Below are 23,928 nucleotides of genomic sequence, written 5' to 3' on the forward strand. Positions count from 1 at the left end.
GCTAAATTTAAGAAACCCTAAAATTTAAAAAGTTGCTTTAAAGGACATAAAGGGTGGGTTGGTTGTACCCATCAGGAAGTTCTACAGTGGACTTTGTAGGTAGTATTAAGATTATAACTCTAGGGATTCTGTTAGATTTCACAATAGCACAGATTTTTTTGTAAATACAGGATGCCTATAATTCTTAGATTAGGTGTTATCCCCTAGCCCAAAATACACAGACTTGGGTGTACTGGTTCCATGAAGGAAAATAAAAATTACACATATTCCTTTTATGAACTGATATAATAGAAAGTATATATCTCTGCTGATTAGACCTCATTTTTCATTTCATTTTTCTATCCTAAGATTGAAAACAACTTTAAACAAATAGTATATGGTATTTATTCTTCACAGCATTTCCGTGAAGTAATATCCTCATTCCACATGAAGAATTAAGACCTTTCCAAGAAAATATAACTATTGCTAGGTTACAAGATTAGAAAGTCGCAGCCCTGGAACTAGTACAGTAGTTCCCCACCCCCTTATTCACGATTTAAGTTGCCGTGTTTTCACTTACCTGGGTCAACTGCTGTCTGAAAATATTAAATGGAAAATTTCAGAAGTAAACAATTCATAAGTTTTAAATTTCTCATCATTTGGGGTAGCATGATGAATCTCTCATAACATCGAGCTGCATTCAGGGGGATGTAAATTATCCCTTTGTCCAACATGTCCAAAGTCCCGGCCTATTAGTCAGTTAGTAGACATCTCAGTTATCAGATCAACTATCCTGGTATCACAGTGCCCATATTAAAGGTACCCTTATATTACTAAGTAATGGCCACAAAGCCATGCACTTAATTTTTATTGTAGTATAATGTTATAATTGTTCTATTTTATTATTACTGTTTTTTAATCTTACAGTGCCTAATTTATAAATTAAATTTTATGATAGATATGTATGTATGTATAGGAAAAAAAACTAAGGTTCAGTACTATCTGGTTTCAGGCATTCACTGGGGTTTTGGAACATATCTTCTGCAGATAAGGAAGGACTACTTATGAGAGTTTCACCTTTTTTCTAGCTTCATTATCAATATGAAAAATTTTATTTGAACCTCAGCATTTACTACCTTCTTAAGGGCAAAACAGCTTTGTTGCCAGTTTCTGAAATCTAAAAATTGCTAATTTTAGCTGTGGAGGAGGCAACTGAATTATATTTAACTTTAGCATTTAGGAATGGAGTTAGACTAGACTTGGCTGGTGTAACCTTAACTCCTTTTCATTGTACTTTTTAGGTCTGCAAATCGTTATATATTGATTGATTGAGTCATATGTCATTAAATAAGCCATGTTTATAATACTTCACAATATTTTTGTACCTTTTAGTACTAGGAAAGAGTACGGTGTCTGTGTTTATGCTCATGTTGGGGTAGTGCAGGAGTTGGACTGGTAGAATTCTCAATTCTGGTCTTTAAATTCATTCATCTGTGATGGTGCTTTCGTTGGCAGCTTTTTATTTGGTTTGTAACTGTTTAATACAGTTGACCCTTGTACAACTTGGCTTTGAAATGTGTTAGTCCAATTATACACAGATTTTTTTCAATAAATATACAGTTGGCACTCCATGTCCCCAGGTTTCACATTACAGATTCAACCAACTGCAGTGCTAAGACAGTATTATTATTTTTTAATCCTCACCCAAGGGCATGCTTAGAGAGAGGAAGGGAGAAAGAATCATCAGTGTGGGAGAGAAACGTTGATTGGTGCCTTCCACACATACCCTGACGGGGAATCGAATCATCAACCGTTCGGTGCACAGGACTAAGCTCAACCAACTGAGCCACTTGGGCTGAGCTAAGTATTTTTGATCAGCTTTTGAGAATCTGAAGATACGCAGAGTCAACTGTATGCATTGTTCCATGCCATTTTATGTAAGGGACTTGAGCATATGCAGATTTTGGTATCTGTGGGGATCCTGGAACCAATTCTTCCTCCCCACAGATACAGAGGGACTACTGAAGTTTTGGAGCAGTCAAAAGTTATAGGTGGATTTTCAACAGCAGGGTTGGGCTCCCCTAACTCCCATGTTGTTCAAGGGTCAGCGGTATATACAAAAAGCTGTAGGATAATGCAGAGATAATAAAGACATTGAATTGCTCTTTAAGAATCTATGGATGGGATGAGGGCATATATAGACAAGTTCACAAAAGTCTGTTCAAAACAGAATATAAGTGTAATGGGAACACAGAACAGGATGAGAAATCTTTAGTGGAGAATTTTGTGGAGAAAGTGGAATTTAGGAGGCCTTCTTGAAATCAGCCTTGTTTTGGAAAAAGAAATGTTCATTTTGGCACAGAGGTGGAAAAGTGTAGGAAATGGGCTATGGATGAAACTTAAGACATATGAGAAGATGGTGAGAAATAATGTTGGGTAAGTAGGTCAGGGTGAGATTTTAGAGGGCCTAAATATAATTCTGAAGGGTAGAATCTAATATGATTCTAAGGGCAGTCGGGAGTGATATAAAGGCTGTTGAAGAGGATAACAACTAGTTGAGGCCTGAGGATATTTACATAAACCACCTTTTAATAACAACATGTTTTCTATTTTGTCGTAACAGCTTCTGCCATGTTAAATTCCACATATATAACACTTATTTAACTAGTATTAATGTTTTTGGGAGTAATAGTAAAGGAACTTAGAAGAACTCCTGTACATTATTAATATTGTTATTTGGTTAAGTTTTATTGAATTATGGAATGTTTGACAAGGTGGTATTGGTGAGAAATTGAGTCCAAGAGAACTCAGTAACTTACTAAAAAGGACATAGCTAGGACATAGCTAGAACTTAATTCTCCTGATGCTTAGTCATTTTTTTCCCCTCTGCTCTACTTCCTCTACTGCATATTATAATTTACTGGGCGCTTAGTGAGAAACAAAGGGAGAAAGATGCCCCTTTTTTCCCTTAAGAGTGTTTACATATACTCAAATAACATGTATGGCTATTTGCTTTGCATTTTCCTAGGGAAACTAAGAAAACAGTCTCATTCACAACTGCTTAAAAAAAAATAATCTAGGAATACATTTAACCAAATTGTAAAGACCTGTACATGGAAAATTATAAGATACTGAAGAAAGATATCTAAGACAAATAAGTGGAAACATATACCGTGGTCATGGATACAAAGAATGAAAATCATTAAAATGTCCAGGAGAGATTAAAGATGGCAATGGACTGAGTGGAAGCTACACTGACACTCTCCTGGACCAAACTGGAATTACAACTAAAATACAGAAAAACCATCCTGAATAATGAACTGAAATTAAGACAAGCTGGAGAGCACCCTCATAACCAAGGAGGAAAAGTGGAGACTACCTAGAGACTGGTAGGAAGTGTGGAGGCGTGAGAGGGCTGGCCAGGCTCCCACAGGCAACAGCTCAAGGTCCAAAGGGATATCTCAGCTGTGGGGGGTTCCCACTGAGGACCTGGGAGCTGGGAGCTTAAACCCCAAGCTGGGCTTCCCAGCCAAGAGCACCAGAACTGAGAAAGGTTCCCACATAACATCTGGCTGTGAAAAGCAGCAGGGTTTCTGTCTGCTAGGGAGAAACAGCTGGAAATGCAGGGACCCTCTTAAAGAGCCAATGCACAAAGTTTTGTGTGCAGCCATTCACCTTGGGCTGCAGCAGAGGGAGAGCAGAGTGTACTGGAGCTGTGTGAAGAGAATCTAGGGTTGTGGGCTCTGGAGATAGAGCTCAGAGGGCACCCCTCTGGATTCCTGTGCTGAGTAATTCCCCGATATTGCAGAGGACATCTTTCACAGGCAGACATTTACCTTCCAAGCAGCTTTTGCCTGAGGGGGAAGCAATTGCCCCACCCTGCTGGAAAACCTCTCCCCCTTACTCAGAATATGACCACTCAGGTATATTTCTCTTGTTTTTCCAAGCTAGCTATGCCGTATTTTAGCTGTAAATCCAGTCTCTGCCTGGAACCAAGGGTGCTCTGCTTCTTGTTATAGTACAGATATCTTCCCTCTCTACAGTATATTTTCTGATATACAAGTATCTCCTTGGGTAAGGGAAACAAAAGAAAAATGGAACTACATCAAACTAAAAAAGTTTTTGAACCAGAAAGGAAACCATCAACAAAATGGAAAGACAACCCACTGAATGGGAGAACATTTGTCAGTGATATATCTGGTAAGGGATTAATATACAAAATTTATAAAGAATTTATAAAACTCAACACAAAAAATCAAACAGTTCAATTAAAAAATAGGCATTGGACCTGAATAGATACTTCTCCAGAGAGGACATACAGATGGCCAATACACACGTGAAAAATTGTCAACCTCACTAATCATCATAGAAATGCAAATTAAAACCACAATGAGATATCACCTCACACCTGTCAGAATGGCTATCATTTTAAAACCAAAAAACAAGTGCCAGTGAGGACATGGAGAAAAGGATACCCTAGTGCACTGTTGGTCTGAATGTAGATTGGTGCAGCCATTGTGGAAAGCAGTATGGAGTTACCTCAAAAAATTAAAGATGGAACTGCCTTACGACTCAGCATTTCTGCTTCTGGTAATGTATCTGAAGAAACCCAAAACACTAATTCAAAAGAATATATGCACCCCTTTGTTCACTGCAGCGTTTTTTAAAGAGCCAAGATTTGGAAGCAGTCCATGTGTCCATCAGTATATGAGTGGATAAAAAAGCTGTGGGTCATTTACATGATGGAATACTACTCAGCCCTAAAAAAGAAGGACATCTTACCCTTTGTGACAGCATGGATGGACCTGGAGAGCATTATGCTAAATGAAATAAGCTAGTCAGAGAAAGATAAGTACTATATGATTTCACTCATATATGGAATCTAGTGAACAAAATAAACTAACAAGCAAAATAGAAACAGACTCATAGATAGACGATAGAGAGAAGAGGTGTTGTGGAGCTGAGTGGAAAAGGTGAAGGGATTAAGAAAAGAAAAATCCAAAAATACTGAGACACAGACAACAGTATGGTGATTACGAGAGGGAAGGGAATGTGGGAGATAGAAGAGGGTATGGGGGGATAAATGGTGACAGAAGGAGACTTGACTTGGGTGGTGAGCATGCAATACAATATACAGATGATGTATAGAACTGTACACTTGAAACCTATATAAACTTATTAACCAATGTCACCTGAATAAATTCAAGAAAATACACCCCCCCCCCCAATTATTCATAATCATTCTCACACAAAATAAGAGAGAGAAATACCTCAGTGTAACTATAGTAAGATTGAAATGTTATGTCTGCAGTTAACTCTGTGGTTTTATTATTGGGTTATTTTTATATCTTAATACCCATCCATCAGATTCATTGATTGAAAAAGATTAAGATTCTGTATTCAAGATAGCCAGTAATCTTTCTATGCTACTTTTTTCTCTGTAAATTAACTTTAATATCATAATTTAGCATTAAAAGTTATATAACATGAACTAACATAATAGAGACTATAAACCTGTATTCCTGGACTGTCACAATCAAAGAAAGGATTTAGAAGTAATCTTTATTCATAAAATTATTTGTTTACTTATTGCTTTTTGTTTTTTATACTCATTGAAATTTGTCTTTGAGTACACTTTGTCAAATGTCTGATTCAGAAATCTGTCTCAGCATGCTGTAAAACCTGTTTTAAAAATAGATATGAGCCACTTGGTGTCACAGAAGTATTGTTGACACAATGGAAAAACTATTAAATGAGTTTGCAGAGCAAACTTTACCATTACTAAAGAAGGTGTGTGTTTTAAAATAAAATTGAATTTTTCCTTCTCTAAATCCAAATAAATATAATTGAAACATTTTAAAGCATTTTATATACCTAGTGTACTGTTATAGTTGATTTTTGAAAGTTATTTCTAAGTGTAGGTTGGTGTAAACAAAAGTATATAAAAAATTCTTTCAGATCATTTTATTTGAAGTTGGCAACGTTTTCCTCACTTCCATTGAAGCTTTAAAAAAATTGTTAGTATTTACTTGTGACCATTTAAGTATTCCTTAAATATATTAAAAATCTCATACATTTAATAGATTAGGTTAATAAAATATCCTTTCACATTTTGCATATGAGTGCATATCATTTACTCTTCTGAGGTGTTGTAAAAGGGTCTTTATTTTGGTAGATAATCTGGAATAACCCTAAAAATTGGGTAAAGTGAAAGGCGGAGTAAAGTGATAAGTTGATATTGTCATACTTTTTATACCATTTGTTTTTTAGTTTGTTTTTGGCGAGGGTGGGGCGAGGAGTGGTAAGAGAGGGTTATAATCAGTTTGGAAAATACACACGATTGTCTTGGCAAACAAATACCGGGGTGGGCAAATGTATACACAAAATACATTAGGAATACACAAAATACAGAGTTTATTCTTGTATTATTATTTATTAATTTGAATTTTCCATACTAGCAACTGTAAACCTACTTTTGCCCACCCATATAATGGAGGTGTAATATTGTACTGAATATTCTCCTAGCAGAATCAGTGGAGCAAACCTATAGAATGAAATTTGGCTAAAGCCAATTGAATCACCCCCAGAAGACTCCAGGACAGAAAAAACAAAATGGGACACTATAGTCAGTAAGAGAAGGCTTCCACAGAAAACCCTGGTGAGAGAAATGGAGGTAGCCATACCTGGCTGAGAAACTTCGCTGGAGGTGACCTTTGAAATCTAAATAATCCATGTGTATGTAGTTGAGAATTGACATTGTGATTTTATGATAATCAGGTAGCTATTTTTATTTTAAAGGTCAACAAAAAGTGATTGCATGTATTCCTTCTCTAAACTTTTTCATGTTTTAAAAAGGGAATATAAATACTTGCCATTTCCTGGATTGCATAATATTATAATAAAAATAATTGTAACCTACTCTATGTATTGGGCTGTGGTAGGCATTTCATGTATAGTATCTTATCAGTCACAAAGCCCCTATAAGGATGTTAAACAAAAAGTTTTAACTTCCACGGCTGAAATTCTTTTTAAAAGAGTTTATTAGGCCATTGGCAGCAAAAAACAAAAAGAAGACTGGTTTGAGCATGGAGCCTAAATCACTACCAGCATGCCTAGGTAGGAAAGACATTTCCTGTCAGTCATCCTGGGGTTTTACAAGAGTTTTTATACAAGTAGGGGGAAGCCATTTGAAAGAATTTATGTTAACTATAGACAGAGAGGATGGGAAAAATGGGGCTAGTTCTAGGATAGGTGCAGCGGAGCCTGCAAGGAAGTATCCTGTCCGCTCCTGTGGATTAGTTGTGGACAGCAGATTGGAAAGTTCATGTGTAAATAAAAAAATGGAGACTCCTGGGGTTCTGTTGTGCCTGGCTCTCCTCTTTTGGATAATTGCAGAAATAGCCACCTGGAAATTTATCCTGAATTCCAACAGATATACAGGAATGTGAGCAGTCTTTTATCAGAGTTGGTCCACAGCTATTAACAGGCTGACTTTTCTGGCACTTTCTCTCATTGTTCAGCAGCTACAGGTTTAATTTAGAACATCTCAGATTTTTTTTTTCTTGTCAAGGGATGGGTAGATACAGTTTTTCCTACTGTACAAGTAAAAGAAACTGACCTCCAAGAGATTAAGTCCATTATTACACACTAGATAGAGGAAGACTATCTGAATCCAGGTCTTTTGGCTCTGCTCCTCCTATAACATATGCATTTCAGCAATTTCAAAGCATAGTGTGCTTGAATTTGATCAGTTAAAGATAGAATTAGGTCTGCCTGGTGTGCCTCAGTTGGCTGAGTGTCATCCCATGCACCAGTTCTATTCCAGGTCAGGGCACATGCCCAGGTTGTGGGTTCAATCCCCAGTAGGGGGTGTGCAGGAGGCTGCCAATTAAGATGTTTCTATCTGTCCCTCTCCCCTCCTCTCTCTGAAATCAATAAAAACATTTTTTTGGTAAAGATGGAATCAGTGTCTTAGGTAAGGTAATAAAATGATCTATAGCACTGTCAAAAATATAGGCATTAAGTAAATTCTACCTTAAGTTTTAGAGGTTGATCATCTGAACATTTTAACTTGCTGATAATAATGATTACATTTGAATCCTGATATATGCCCAAGAATGATAAATAAACCTCTGATATTTTGTTGACTCTGGGCAAATTGTGGTAGAATCTCTCCAGTTGCAGATCTGCATGCGCTAGGATCAGCTCAGCTGGGTGCTTTATTTCCAGGTTTTCCCTGACATCTGGTGTCCTTGAATGATCCTGGCCTGTAATAAGTTCTGGGGCAAGTGTCTGTGTTTGAACCTGTTTAGGCTTATTTATTTATTTTAATATATTTTTTATTGATTTCACCTAGAGGAAAGGAGAGGGAGAGAGAGAAACATCAATGATGAGTCATTGATCGGCTGCAGCCCACAACTCGGGCATGTGCCCTGACTGGGAATCGAACCCTGATTGCCTGGATCCTAGGTCGATGCTCAACCGCTGAACCACGCCTGGCCGGGCTAGGCTTATTCTTAACACCATACTAGAGGTGCTCTCCATCCAGCTTGGTCTTACAGCTAGAAAAGTATTACTGGAATCAGTTTGGAATTAATTCTGTGAAAACTGTTTTTAGACAAACTCAAAAAAGATGCATATAAAATGGTCTGTGGTAAATTTCTAAATATTAGCAAACTGTGGTATCTGGGAAGTCCTTCATATTAATTATTCCTATGTAATTAATATTGGCTTAGTATTTAATATAAATTAGCTAGGTTTCTTCAATTTGATTCTTGTTCAATTCTATGTTTACTGAGTATCAGGGAAAATGAAATATGATTATAAATTTTGGCATCTCTATCAACAGTACTTTTAGCAACAGTAATTAACATTAGTTCCTAGATAGAAGCTCAGCAAAACTCATGTTACTGAGTGAATTCCTATCATATATGAATTTATAAATGAAAAATTTCCAGTATAACCTAGGAAATTCTGAAATTTATTTAAAAAGCTAATTAAAAAAAACCCAATTCAACTATTTTGTAAGAAAATTCAAGTGTTATATTCACATAGAAAGATCCTCCTTTTATTATGGCAACTGATTTTGTTTACTTAAGAGAACCTGTTGCTAAAATAGTAATGAGGAAGGGTGTAATATAAGTGTAGTCATACACCCTTTGCTGTACAAGTAACCAGAGTGCTAGATATGCATGTTGCTCAGTTTCCTTTTGGAAGGTGGAAGTAAAGTCATTTGTATGTTTTTCTCTCTTGAACAGCTTAAAATGACGAATGTGTGATTTCAGTGGAATAAATGGCGTCCAAAGTAACTGATGCTATAGTCTGGTATCAAAAAAAAGTAAGTTGATAATCAAAGCTTTTAACCTTTTAAATGTTTTTATTCTAAAATTGCTTGTGTGTATGTGTGTGTGTGTGTGTGTGTGTGTGTGCGTGCGCACACACACACTATGGATTTATGTCAAATATTACCTAAAATAATGACAAATAGACTTAAAGTCTTTTGAATGGAAAGGGGAATAATATATTGGTTTTCCTTGTGCCAATTTTACTTCTCAATAAATTAGAAGGATGATGCCTAAAAATATTTTTTCTCCAGTTTTTAATCCACATTTTCAAAGTAGCTAGATTATTTATTTTCAGTTATAATGTCCAGGATTGTGAATATAATTAGCATTTTATAAAGGCATTAAAATTTTTCTTGTATTTCTTTTCAAAGAAAGCTAGGTTAGCAGAGCCATTATAAAATTGTGTAACTGTTTTATAGAAGAGGAACTATAGCTTTGATCTTTTTATTATAAGTTACAGCTCAACAGATGAATCTTTTCAGTAAAATAAACCTTTGGAGGATTTTATTTTCCGAACTGAAATATTACATTGTTTATTTTGATGTTTTAGGATTATTGTTGTAACTACTTAACTAGCTGTGTCATCCTATACATTTCAAAATATGCTTTACCAATGTAATGTTTTCTTTATAAAGTTCAAGAAAATAAATGCCTTTTTGAAAATAGTGTACTGTTTACTGCTGAAGAATGTTTACACTCCTTAAAATGTATATTGGTATATGTAGTATCTTAGATTTTTGGTGTATGTAGTGAATTATGTTTATTTTCACATTTTAAAACATTTTTCATTCCTATTCTTCAGGTCCCTATTAACAAAATATATTTAAAGCTTTTCATGTGTGTGGGAAGATAAGATAATTTTAAAATTTAGTTGAGTTGGAAATAAGTGGTGGTTAGAACACTTTAAAGATTAGTCAAATCTAAGGATACTGCCTATTTTTGGATGTGTAATTTCTTTTCTGGGTAGAACATACCGGAGATATACAGTATCACATTTTTCATATAAAGCACTAAATTGGAAGTACTAAATGGAAGTGTTGATCATACTGTTAATTCATTCTTTTGTGGTTCTATTTTAGTGTCATCTTTACTTTTAAACTTCCAATCAATTTAAAAGAAAACTGAATTAAAGAAAATCAAAACAAAAACTTTTTGTTTGCTACATAGATCTTTGAAAGCTTTTCTCTTAATTTCTACTTATGAGAGTTGGTAATGTTTATTAAACATTTTACCTATTTGTCTTTTTTATGTTAAACATTTTAGACGTTACTGAAGATCATTTGTAGAACGTACTAGCATGACTGACTCTTCTTGGGATCCGAGGGGTTTGAAATATTATATAAGTTAGCACAGTGACACCCTTATCTGAGGGTTATTTACCTAGCAGCTTTGGATGTGTGCAACCAAAATATTCTCCAGAGCAAATATAACAGATGTCACAATTTATATCTAGCAAATGTAATCACACATTTTATGTTAGTCACCAGAATCATTAACTAGATTTGATTCCTCTGTATTTTTTCTTTTTCTTTAAAATTTAATTTTCTTGAAGAAATGTGAATACTTTGAAAAGATTAACTAATGTTTCAAGGCTTACTGGTGGGGGGGAAGCAGCCTCCAGTGCTCCCTCTGCCTGTCCTTACCCGATCTCTGAGTTCTGCTCCCCAGGGACAAACATTTTAAATTTTTTATAACTCAGTGGTTCTCAAACCAAGTTCTACTTCTCATTACTAGTAGGGATTTGGGGAGTGTGGGATGTGAAGTTTTGGTTTTCATAATTACTTTTGAGGGAGTACTAACATGCAATTCAGTAAACAAGAGTTGGCAAACTTTTTCTTATAAAGGGCCAGATAGTAAATATTTTAGGCTTTCTGGGCAGTAAGATCTCTGTGGCAACTACTCACTAATGTCATAGTGCAAAAACAGCCACAGACAACACGTAAATGAATGAAATGAATGGGCATGGCTGTGTTCCAATAAAACAATTTACAATAGGCAATGGGCTAGTTTGGCCCACGGCTTTCAGTTTGCTGACCTGTGCTCTAAGATAACCCCATATAACAAAGAATTACCCTACTCAAAATGCATTAGTGCTCTGTTGAATAACACTGTTTGGGGTTATTTAATGGTATTTTCTTTGTTTTTAAACATATTTACCTTGCCTTTACTTGATTATTTTATTGTAGATGTTATTTGTTGATTTTCAACTGTATAATAAAGATTTAGCTTTTTTATGAGCTCCCCTCAAACCCTCCCCACTCCCCCCATCCTCCAAGTGACTATAAATTGTTGTTAAATCAGTATTCAGGGCTTATGTTTGTATATGCATTGTTTAGAGCTGTGTCATGTAATGTACTATAATATTTCTTGTCTATGCAACTTTCCCCCCCTTTTGTTTGGCTTTTCTAATTCTCCAAAATCTGTTGGAATTGTAAAACTCCTTTTGTTGCAGTCAGTCACATTCAGGTATTCTATCAGTTTCTTTTTTTCTTTCTTGGGAATGGCCCTCTTAGAACTCTCTGTCCTCCTGCTCTATTCTGGATGAATTGTTCTTGAAGTTATACCTCTCATCTGCCATCTCGGTATTCTTTTTATCATCATCCTGAGACTTCCCTTCTCTGTATTTAGGTCATACAGATATGTTTTTCTCTTAAATATATGTTTACAAAAAAAGTCTTTTTAGAGTTGTTTATGTTTCAGTGAAAAGAGGCTTAAGTACCAAAAGTGATACTTGCTGATTATTTGACTATGGGAAAATAATTTCATTTTTTTGAGTCTCACATCTCTACATTAACTAGATAATCGTTCTCAGTCTCTTTTCAATCATGTATCTCTTTGAAATTGTGATGAAATTTTTTAATTTCCAGGATCTTATTTCCAGAAAAATGTATTTAACGTACACTTAAACAGAATTTCACATCTGATTTAAACCCTAGATGAAGAAGTCCTGATTAGATGATTTTAAAAGTTTTAATATTTTGACATTCTTTGATTTTTGTTAAGTAGTATCCAGCTTATACTAAGAGGTATTGCTATAGATAAAAATCAAGAAATGTTCACACTGATTTTCTTGAATATTTGTTTGTTTGGTTGTAACTCACTTTAAGAGTCATCTTTCCTACTTGAAAATGGTAACATTTTCATGTTTTTGTTTTGAGTACTGAACACTAGCTAGCCCAAATACCATTACTTGATTTGTGGACTGTTGTAAAACTGAGCTCTAAAATCAGATGTGAAATTCCCAGGAGAAAATAAATACGACCAAATTGTTTTAAAGTATTAAAATATATGTAGAAGATTTAATTACTTATCAGGTACCTTTTAATAAATTATTCTCTACATAGTTTGTTTTGATTTTGAGGTTTTTAAAGTTCTTTAATATCTCATTTTAAACTTCATTTTGTACTTGTCGTCATCCATAGTCAAGAATAATTTGAATGTTCTTTTGAAACATTCAGTCATTAATTCAGAGGAACAATTAATGCCTTAAAAATGGTGACAGGAGAAACCAGAATAGTTTTGATTAATATTGGGCTATTGAATGGTTTTTTTGTAACACAGTACTCTGCTGTCATCTTTCTAGTTTTTTGTTCCTGAGGAAAGGGGATTATTTATTTTTTACAGGTTCAAAAATAATTGACACACTAAGTATTCCTTTAAAAAAAGGAATGACCCCCTAGGATTCTGTTGTAAATATGGAGGTGAAATTATGAGAGAATGAAGTTGTATTTTCAGAAGATTATATTAGAAAAGGGTGACCCATAATAACCCCCAAATTTTAAAGGAAAGAAAAGCACTAGTAACACTATATGGAGATAGTAAAATAGTGAACTTAGCTTATAGAACTGAGGAAGAACTGTATGATATAGATCTTGATCATTGCCTTTATGGAGTCAGTAGCCAGCAAGAAAACTTGAATAAATATGTTTAATGGCTTCTAAATATGAGCTAACAGTGGGGTTTATTTAGTAATATAAATGAGAAACTAGCCTGAATAACTTGAAATTGACCGATAACTGCTGTCACCTATTACTAGTTGGGAACTTTAAATTCTCTCCCTTTTTAGTAAAGTTTAGTTGTGCATATGTGCTTGTATGTATGCATGTCTGTGTGTACACTAAGTGCATAAGTAGGGTATTTCAAAGTGATAACTTGCCCAGGGCCATACAGATGATTAAGAAGTATTAAATCTCAGCTTTCCAACTCCAAAAACAGCTGTTATTTACACTTAAGATTTTCCTTTCTTTTGCAGTTAAGACAGACTGTCTTAACAAAATGAGGACATATATTGGCTTTCAAACTAAACCATGCAAAGTGGTGAATCGCAACACCGGAACACCATCAAGTGTTTCTATCTGTCTCTTTTCCCTCCCCTGCTTTCCTAGAGTTGGCTTATTTCCTCCTACCACAGAAAACTTTCCCCATGTTGTGGAAACATGCCCCGAGGCACCTCTCCAGGCTCTTATTCATAGCTTTGTAAGAAGAAAGGATGTGTGGAGGAATGGAATAAAGTGGATTTCTCATGCAAAACTATTCTTGACATTTTTCCCTGTTGGAAGAAATGTTTGCCTTGGAATTCATTATCCTCCATAGAGCCTTATGGCCAGGGAGTATTTACCTAATGTGTCAGAGGCAGTGAATCCTGATTAGTCTTAAGTCAATCATGGACTTCTATTTCCTGGCTTAGAAAGGGTACCTGTATTTCAGTTCTAGCTAATGAAACATGAAGGCATCTAAGAAAGTCATCTCTTAAAAAGAGACCCAACAATAATAATAATAATAATAGCAGAAGTTATATAACATTTATTATGTGCATTTTCTAAGAGCTTTACGCATATTAAGTAATTTAACAAAGGTAAATGAATGAAATGAGAGTATCTGTTTCCTGTCTCTAGACATTGGTGGATGAGGCTCTGCTGCTTGAAGCTGTTGTTGTCAACTTGCTCTCATGAGTGGAGCTTGAGAGCAAGCTGAAGATGGCAGAGTTCAAAGATGGAAAGAGCCTCAGTTTTTCAGGACATTTTGAGACATGAAATTAATTAACTCTTGTGTGTTTTTTTGGTTTTTTACCTAGTCTAGAGATCTTGTCAGCTACACCATGAGTTACAGAATTTCACTTTTTGAATGAGCAGTACCTGTACTTAACTGAGATAGCAGATTAAACTCCCATGGGTAAAGGAAATGGAAAATAGGAAAAAAAAATACCTTGTACTATTCCTTAGCAATATCCTTCTGGGCTGCTACACAGTAATGTTTATAGACTCCAGGCAGATATATATATTCAGTACTCCTGAATATAAAAGTACTGGGTTCACAAAAACAATATCAGAAAATTCTTTTTCTATTTTCAAGGTTTTTGAGACATATTTTCACCATGTTTAGATACTGTGAATACATAAATACCCAAATGCTTAGTATTTATTTTGTTTCCTCTTTAGAAGTTGAGTATATGATAATAGAAGTTTTCATTTTTGTTTTGCAAATACTTTACTTTGTCAGAACTAGGAATTTCTGCATAGTACTTAAATTCTTTGAAATACTGCAGTTTTCTTATTTGCTTATGACTTTTTTCTTTGATAAATAGAATAGTTATCTCATTAAAAGAAAACCTTTATTTGCCTATAGCAGTTGCTAGATACAGTGCCTAAAAATTAAAGCAGGTGTTTACAAAGGTATAAGGAGAACCAAAAAACAATATTATTTGAATAGAGTTGAAAATCTTTAATGAAAAACTTATTCCTGTTGGGAGTTGGGAAGAAAAAAACTTTATGACATACTACTGAAAAACTAGTTTTTAACCTTTTTCATTTTCTTTCTTTCTTTTTTTAAAATATATCTTTATTGATTTCAGAGAGAAGAAGGGAGAGGGAGAGAGAGAGATAGAAACATTAGTGATGAGAGAGTCATTGATTGGCTGCCTCCTGCACACCCCCGACTGGGGATCGAGCCCACAACCTGGGCCTGTACCCTGACCAGGAAACTCTTGGATCCTAGGTCGATGCTCAACCACTGAGCCATTCATTTTCTGATGAATAGATTTCAAATAGAAATGTTAGTCAAGGATATAATGTTTGCCAGTTATATTCCAAATATCTTATAGTCAGCCTTTCTTTAACCATGGTAACAGACTTGGTGGTAAAGTAAGTTGATAGGTTGCCATTGGCAGCCTAAAATTAGGCCAGTGTATCAACTTTGAAAGACCTGAGAGTGTCTAAAACACTGGTGTTAATAACCTGCTGTATTTTTATAGCTCCACAAAGAGTGACATTTATAAATTCTATGCAGCAGGGTAACTTAGAAGCTAAATTGTTCTTTGCCAGTGACCCATAGAGTTTATTCAAATAAAAATTGTTAATACAATACCAAGGATTGATTCACAAGAATTAAATGTTGGAGAAGGTATACAGCCTAAAAATTTCCCATTTGAATTTTTGCCCCAAATTAATATCCTTATTAGGACATATTATACCTGGTCATTTAAAGAGAACTCTTGTTTAGTTTGCTTTCTGTTTTTGGTGCCCTCTCCTCCCCATGATGGGTTTAGAATGATAAGGAGTTCTGGCTTGCTTGGTTTGTGGAGAGGTAGGTTGGTGTGTAGCTCTAAACAGGTAAAACACAGTATATAAAGAGAAAGTTAGTAAAGTGGCCTTACTAAATTTATTCTTTTAGAGCTTTGGGGAATCAGAAGAATGATATCATATTTTTTCAATCTCAAAATGGTAGACAGCACGATATATTTTAAATCACTGTTTATGGTCACTGTAACATTTTGTTTTGTTGTTTATTTTTATTTACTGGTATAAAACTAGGGAAAATTGCTAGGTGAAACCTTATTACATCGACTTCATATAGGAAAAATTCAATACATTTTGTTTTGCCAATATAGTTTAACTTTTAGGATTATAGATTTATTACCAAGACGTTCTCTCTATGAAAAATAATGTCCTGGTAGAATTTGTACCCGTCAACATTTAAATAGCATTTATGATGGACCTTCTGTGTATCAGGCACTGAGTACTTGTCTTAAAACAAGTCCCAGTGATGCAAACAAATAACTATTATACTTTATGGGAAGTGCTACGGTAGAATTATCTTTAAAGCACTGTGGGAACTCACATAAAGTTTCATCTAAATTTATTCTTCCAGTCACCATCTGTTACTATTAACTCCTAAATATTGCTCAGATTTGCTGTGATATCCCTTCATTATTTCTTCATTCTTGTTCCAATTAAATATATTCTCCTCACAGCCATCAGAGTGATTTAGCATAAATAAAATTTGACCTTGACACTTAACCTATTTAATAATACTTTTCAAAGACTTCTTCTCGCATAAGGTATAAACCGCAGGTTTTTTCACAAGGCCTTTAAGAATTATTCTGCTCTAATTTCAGTTAGCTTTTTAGCCCTATCCAGCCTTAAACTTTTACTCACTAGCTCCATCCTTCCAACAAATACAACTTTTTGAAGTCTCCCCATACTTTTTTTTAGCTTACTGCTCTGGATGTCCACTTCTCCTTTTTTAAAAAACCAATTCAAACTGGTCCTTAAAACTCAAAGCTAGTATCTTCCCCTCAAAGACATCTTTCTAATCCTATGGAGACTGGATTAGGTGTCCCCTGCCATCCTTCTATAGAAAAGTTGTGTGCGCTCCTTTATAGCAGTAGTATAGTATTTTTTTTTTCTTCTTGATGCTTTCTCTTTATAAGTTTACAAAGTAATGTGGTAGTTACCTAGCATCCTCCAAAGTCATCACTGTTGTTTGTTTTAATTATCTCTGTGAACTCTTGGCTTTAAAGGTATTTGATGTGTTTCACCCTGTTGCAGTTATTGATGCTCAGATTGTTCTGTTTTTGCCAATAGGAGCTTATTCAGGTTGGCTTCTGAGTCTCTAGTAGTAAGAGTCTGCCAAAGAAACTTAATTTCCTTGAGGAAAGAAATTTGAAATGGGATCAGTCCTTTCTGTGTAGGGACAGGGAAAGCTACTAAAAGATCTTTATCTTTTTTTTTAACCATTCTAAATACACTCTTAAGTTTATGTAGTTCTTCATTACTATATTGAGTTCCTATGATGTGCCATGCACCAAACTATACTCTTATTTCAAATGACTTGATTTAATTTTAGTTATAATATGTGAAATAATCTCTGTATGTCCAATATCTATTACATTAAGTACTAAACATAGTACTTTAGTCTACAGTAACTGTCCAATGGTAGGACAAAAGTATAATGCCACCATAATGAGAAGGTAACTTCACACGGAAAGACAAAGCAGGCAACTCCTTTGAATATAATAGAATTTATTATAGAGAATTTACAGTTTACTTACAGGAAGATTGGGCTGGAGCAGCAGTTTTATGTAAATTACTCTCTGCTAAAGATTACTGTTACTTTACTGTTTTTATAATAATATCACTCAGGTACTAATGATTGAAAAGACAAAGGAACAAAGAAAGCAGTAGCTACAGGGCCCATAACTCTGGGTGGTAGATCTATCACCAGTTCAGTATTCATCTTGGTTATCATCCTGGCCATTACTAACAAAGGTATTTATGGTTACATTTTAAGGAACACAAATAATCATTAAGTGGAAATATTTGATGTGCTCACTGTGGACAGTGAAGTTGGTCAAAGGTCACAGCATGGAAGGACACAAAGGTCACATCTACATCTATACAAGTAACATCTCCCAAAGTGTGTTCTTTGTTAAGTAGAATAGAGAGATTTTGTGTTCAAATAAGTTTGGGAAATATCAAGTTAGACAAAAGTAAACAAGTTTTATGATTACAGAATTTTATACTGTGAATAACGCACAGTGTTACAGGCTGCCTAATAGAAGACATAATTTCTCAATTTATTTGACTTAATTTTTTTTCTTGAGTACCTGTGGAACATGCTGGCCAAGTTATATAAATGAATTTGTTGCAATGGAAAGGGCATAGAGTTAAAAGTCATAACTTGGGTTTCTGCTCCCAAATACTAGATGTAGAACCTTCTGACACCTCTTAAAGCCTCAGTTGTCTTATAGTACAAGAAGTTAATACTGGTCTGTACAAGGCAAGATTGCACTTGACAAAAATTAGTATTTTATCACAGTCTCATTATCCAGATAAATGGTTCATTATAAATTTAACAGTCTATGGATTTTTTATTTCTTCCTCTGCACAGCTTTTCCTAATCCTATACTGAAGATTAAAGGTATAACTTCTGTAGGCATACCTGTAGTCATTCTTAGTAGCAATTTTGTACCCATTTGGATTCTTGTAATTACAGCAAACATTTTCTTGATTAGTGATGACAGTGGTCTAGGCCTCCTAAATTCTAATTCTGGTGAATCTGGACTAAACACCCAGGAGCAATTTATCTTAACTATTTCTCCATTTTAATTTTACCCTATATAAATAAGTGGGAATCAAACAATGTTTTCGATTTTGGATAATTTAGATCTGTTTTATATTCTCAGTTTTTATTTCAAATGATCGAACGAACAGCAGTAATCTGTTAGGTATTTTCGAAAATAGAGATTTTTAAATAACCAAGATATGTTAATACTTTTGGCATTTAAATTGCTTTAAAAATATAATACAGCTTCTTATGCTATTTATAGTAAATGGTTAGAAATATGTAAACAAGGAACGTGCTGTGGTCTTGAGTCATATTACATACACATGGCTTAATCAGGATTATGTTTTAGAATAACAACCCAGAGTATATCCTATGATAAATGCTAAAAGAATGCAAGTAAGGCATATCCATTTCTTCCTTGTCTTCTGCTGCAATGTGAAAGAAAAGGAAGCATGAGATAATTAACTGAAATGACATTTACTGAGTTCTTATGTGTCTGTCACATTTTGTTAGCTCACTAGCACATTTAATTCTTGTAGTTACTCTATGATTATTAATAATATTAACTGGTTTACATATTTTTAGGGCTAAGTTGGACTTCATGATGAGTTTTGTATATTCTTATTTGCTGTTTTAACAGGGCCTGATAGCTTCCTTCTGTCAAGGTAGACATGGAGAGTCAGTAAAGGAAGAAGTATCCAGTAATAATTAGGGGTTAAGTGCTACCCATCCTGTTAGTGATCTAAGCCAAGGCGAGAGAACATAGGGTGGTTTTTGTGTAAGGATATGAATGAAATTACTGGTTGGTAAGGGCTCAGCTGTGGAGCCAGTTTATCTGGATTTGAATTTCTGTACTACTTCCTCTCTAACTTTATACAACTTACATTTTTGTAATTATAAAATAGGGATAGCAGTAATATCTATTTCATGGAGTTGTGAGAATTAAGTGAGTTAATAAGTGAAAAGTGTTTCTGACACTTGATAAATAACAAATACTAATTATTTGCTTTTATTGTTATTATCAACAACATAGACTCTCTCAAATGGCAAGGGGAGTAGAAACCAGAGACTCTAATATCTTTCAGTAACCAGGTGAGGCCTTTCATCCAAGTTGGGATCCCAGTCAATCCATGCTACAGTGTTTAGGTGGTTATTTTAGAATTAGACAACTTGTTGTTGCTATCTTGAGTGGCTTAAACATTGTTAGTTTCCATGAATATTACTCAATAATAATACATTTTTTACTTTCAAGTTACCCGTAATTTTAATACATATTATAAAATAAATATATTTTATGCATATTATCAAATAAAACTCCTGGTGCAGATGTTATTATTACATGGTTTCCTGAGTGGACGGATGGAGGCAGAGATTCCTAAAAAATGGGAAATTTCTTTTGAAATATCTCTACTACAGTAAATGAGAAAACCCAGAGGAGTCAAAGTATTTTGATTGAGGCCATAGCGTTAGTAACTGGTGAGACTGGAATTTAAATCCAGGAATTTAGTTCTGTGCCCTTTCTACTACTTAGCTCCCTTGCTTTTCACAAATAAACAATAAAACAAATTATTTTAGAATGAATATAGATTTTCTGATTTCGTTTCTCTTTGTAAACATGGTAATGTCCTAAGTTAGTCATGGGACTAGGTTCTGTTTTGTTTTTTAATTGCTTCCATTTCTAAGTATAGACGGAGATTTAGAGAAATGCTCTGATAATGCTTTGAATTGTTGAACATATCAAAAATTGAAGGCTAAGAGAGCTAGGTTTTCCAATAAATACTTCAATTTAAGAACTGCTTGTTGTAGGGGAGGGGGTGGGGGGCTGGTGAAAAGGATGAAGAGATTAAGAAGTACAAATTGATAATTACAAAATAGTCATGGGGATGTGGGGTGCAGCATGGGGTATATAGTCAATGATATTATGGTGACTGTGTGGTGCCAGGTGGGTGCTTGAGGTATGGAGAGGGGGAATCACTTTGCAGGGTATGTGATTGGCCACTGTGCTGTACACCTGAAACTAATACAAAATAGTGTTGAATGTAAACTGTAAGTGAAAAATAAAATTCAAAAGAATTGCTTGTTGTCTAAGTGATTTAACATGACTTTAAATTTCTTCAAAGCTTAAATTGTTCTTAATATGAATATTTAATTACTTGTCATCTCCATTTACAAGTTCATATCATAGTTCAGTTTATCTAAAAATCAGAAATTTACTCAGTTTTCCATTGTATTTGAAATATTGTGTCATGGAATCAAGAACTCATACTTTTATTTCAGGGTTGACTGAAAAATTCAAGATAGATCCTACTGATGAAGTCCAGTTATACAGATTTTTCTCTAATTTTATATGATGATATTTTTGTGTAATGCTAGACATAGCTGAGGTTAAAAACAAAACTTAAATGCCTACTATATACTAAGTGCTATGCTAAATGGTTTACAATCACTGTCCAATTTTTAAAATGGCACTGAGGAAACAGGCCTCAAAGGTTACTTTATTTGGTTTGTTTTGTTTAAAGTTCTCCAGTCACTGAGTAAATGGCAGAACCTTGATCTGCCCATATCTTCTGTCTTTAAAGCCCTGCCCTTTATTTAAAAATCTCATCACCATTTACTGGCATAGCAATTATCTGATCATGCAAGCAAAAATAATCTGTGTAATAATTTCAAAAGTTTATTTTCAAGTAAATCCTAAAATTCCAGATAATATAAATTTAGTAACTATTTATACAGCATAGACAATTTCTTTATATTAACATTTATTTTCTCAGTTGCAGTGAACTATAGTTTGCACTAGTAATGTTTAAATATCTCAAACCCACCCTAGCCAGTTTGGATCAGTAGTTAGAGCATCAGCCCTCAGACTGAAGGATCCCGGGATCGATTCCGGCCACGGGCATGTACCTTGGTTGCAGGCTCAATCCCCGGCCCCACTCCACATGTGAATGGGAAGCATCCAGTTGATGTGTCTCTCTCACATCAGTGTTTCCATCTTGGTCTCTCTCCCTGCCCTTCCACTCTCTCTGAAAAGCAATGGAAAAAATATCCTCGGATGAGAATTAAAATAAATAAATAAATATCTCAATAGCCACAGCAATCCTGAGAAAGAAGAACAAAGTTGGAGGGATCACAATACCAGATATCAAGTTATACTACAAAGCCACTGTAATCAAAGCAGCCTGGTGCTGGCACAAGAACAGACATATCGATCAGTGGAACAGAACAGAGAACCCAGAAATTGACCCATGCCATTATGGTCAATTAATATTGGATAGAGGAGGTAAGAACATACAGTGGCGTAGAGAGTCTTTTCAATAAATGGTACTGGGAAAATGGGACAGATACATGCCAAAAAATTGAAACTAGACCACCAACTTACACCATACACAAAAGTAAATTCAAAATGGATAAAAGACTTAAATGTAAGACATGAAACCATAAAAATCCTAGAGGAAAACATAGGCAGTAAAATCTCAGACATCTCTCATAGCAATATGTTTGCTGATACGTCTCCTAGGGCAAGAGAAACTAAAGAGAAAATAAACAAATGGGACTGCATCAAAATAAAAAGCTTCTGCGCAGCAAAGGAAACCATCAACAAAATGAAAAGGGAGCCCACTGTATGGGAGATCATATTTGCCAATGACACATCGGATAAAGGGTTAATATCCAAAATATATAAGGAACTTACACAACTTAACAAAAGGAAGACAACCCAATTAAAAAAATGGGCAATGGACCTAAATAGACACTTCTCCAAAGAGGACATACAAATGGCTAAGGGACATATGAAAAAATGCTTAATGTCGCTAATCATCAGAGATTTGCAATTAATTCTTCTAAGTGCATGTTTGGCTAAGAGAATTATGACCTATGTTATCATCAATGAATGCCTTTTCTTCGACTAAGTGGGATGATGAAGTTCTTGTTTTATGGAGGTTTTTTCTTTTTTTTTAATCCTCACCTGAGGATATTTTTTTCCACTGCTTTTCAGGGAGAATGGAAGGAGGGGAGAGAGATTGTGAGAGAGAGGAGCACTGATGTGAGAGACAATCAGTTGGTTGCCTCCCAGCCGGGGCTGGGGATCGAGCCTGCAACCAAGGTACGCGCCCTTGGCTGAAATTGAACCCGGGACCCTTTAGTCTGCAGGCCAGTGCTCTAGCTGCTGAGCCAAACCCACTAGGGCTGGAAGTTTTTTCTTAAGTTTGAATTATAAAATGTGAGCCAGCACTGTTAGTGGTAAAATGAAGGTAAAGTTTATATTTAGTCTTTCACTGTGTTTTATTTATTTTAAAAAATAATTTATTGATTGATGTTAGAGAAAGAGAAGAAGGGGAGGGAGGCAGGGAGGGAGGGGGGAGGGAGGGAGAGAATGAGAAACCTCGATTTTTTGTTCCATTTATTTATACATTCATTGGTTGCTTGTATGTGCCCTGACCAGAAATCAAACCCGCAGCCTTGGCATATAGGGTTGACACTCTAACCAGCTGAGGTACCTGGCCAGGGCTTTTTGTTTCACTTATTTAGAAGCTTAAGTAGTGAACCACTTTAATATTTTTAAACTAAGTTGTTTAAATAATAGCTTTTTAAAAGTTATTTTAAATAGTTTAATAATTTATTTTGACTATTTAAAAATAATTTCCACTCTAAGTGTTGAAATAACAGTTATTGAAAAATTCAAATAATTAGTAAGGTTAAATGTTATGGGTTTGGTTGCCCTAGCCGGTTTGGCTCAGTGGTTAGAATTTTGGCCTGGGGACTGAACAGTCCTGGGTTTGATTCTGGCCAAGGGTATATACCTTGGTTGCAGGCTCAATACCTGGCCCTGGTCAGTGCCCGTGCAGGAGACAGCCAATTGATGTGTCTCTCTTACATTGATGTTTCTCTCTTTCTTTCTCCCTTCCACTATCTCTGAAAAGCAATGGAAAAAGTGTCCTCGGGTGAGGATTAAACAAAAATGTTACGAGTTTGGCTGTAAAAGCTTTAACACCTGGGAATTAATGTTACAGGTTTGTTAAATAGAACTTTAGTATTTACCCTGAGTAATTTTTTACCTTCTAATTGATTGATAAAGTAAGGAATATTTGAATTATTTCATATGATTAATAAAAGAAACTACTGATCTTTTCTTCCTCACCCGCATGGTCTTCACAATTTATGATGTAAGGTTAGGTTAAGTAGAAAAGAGAAGTTAAATGATCTTTACCAAGATGACTTTTTGGGAAAGGCTATTAATCGGGCAGTACCTTTATTAATAAAT

The 23,928-nt window shown here is 34.9% G+C and overlaps 1 protein-coding gene across 4 annotated transcripts in view; it reads left to right on the forward strand.

The window, feature by feature from the left end:
• PHTF2 (putative homeodomain transcription factor 2) overlaps window positions 1–23,928 on the forward strand; it is a gene marked incomplete at its 3' end in the record, with an annotated part of 131,609 nt that overhangs the window by 18,663 nt on the left and 89,018 nt on the right. For all 4 annotated transcript variants that reach the window (XM_081147181.1, XM_081147182.1, XM_081147180.1 and 1 more), the window contains one exon: window positions 9,237–9,316. In XM_081147181.1, the coding sequence (XP_081003307.1) occupies window positions 9,272–9,316 (45 nt within the window). In that variant the 5' untranslated portion in view covers window positions 9,237–9,271. The remainder of the gene's footprint in view (window positions 1–9,236; window positions 9,317–23,928) is intronic.

The sequence above is a fragment of the Miniopterus schreibersii genome (assembly GCF_964146895.1).
Source record: "Miniopterus schreibersii genome assembly, chromosome: 9".
Classification (NCBI taxonomy): domain Eukaryota; kingdom Metazoa; phylum Chordata; class Mammalia; order Chiroptera; family Miniopteridae; genus Miniopterus; species Miniopterus schreibersii.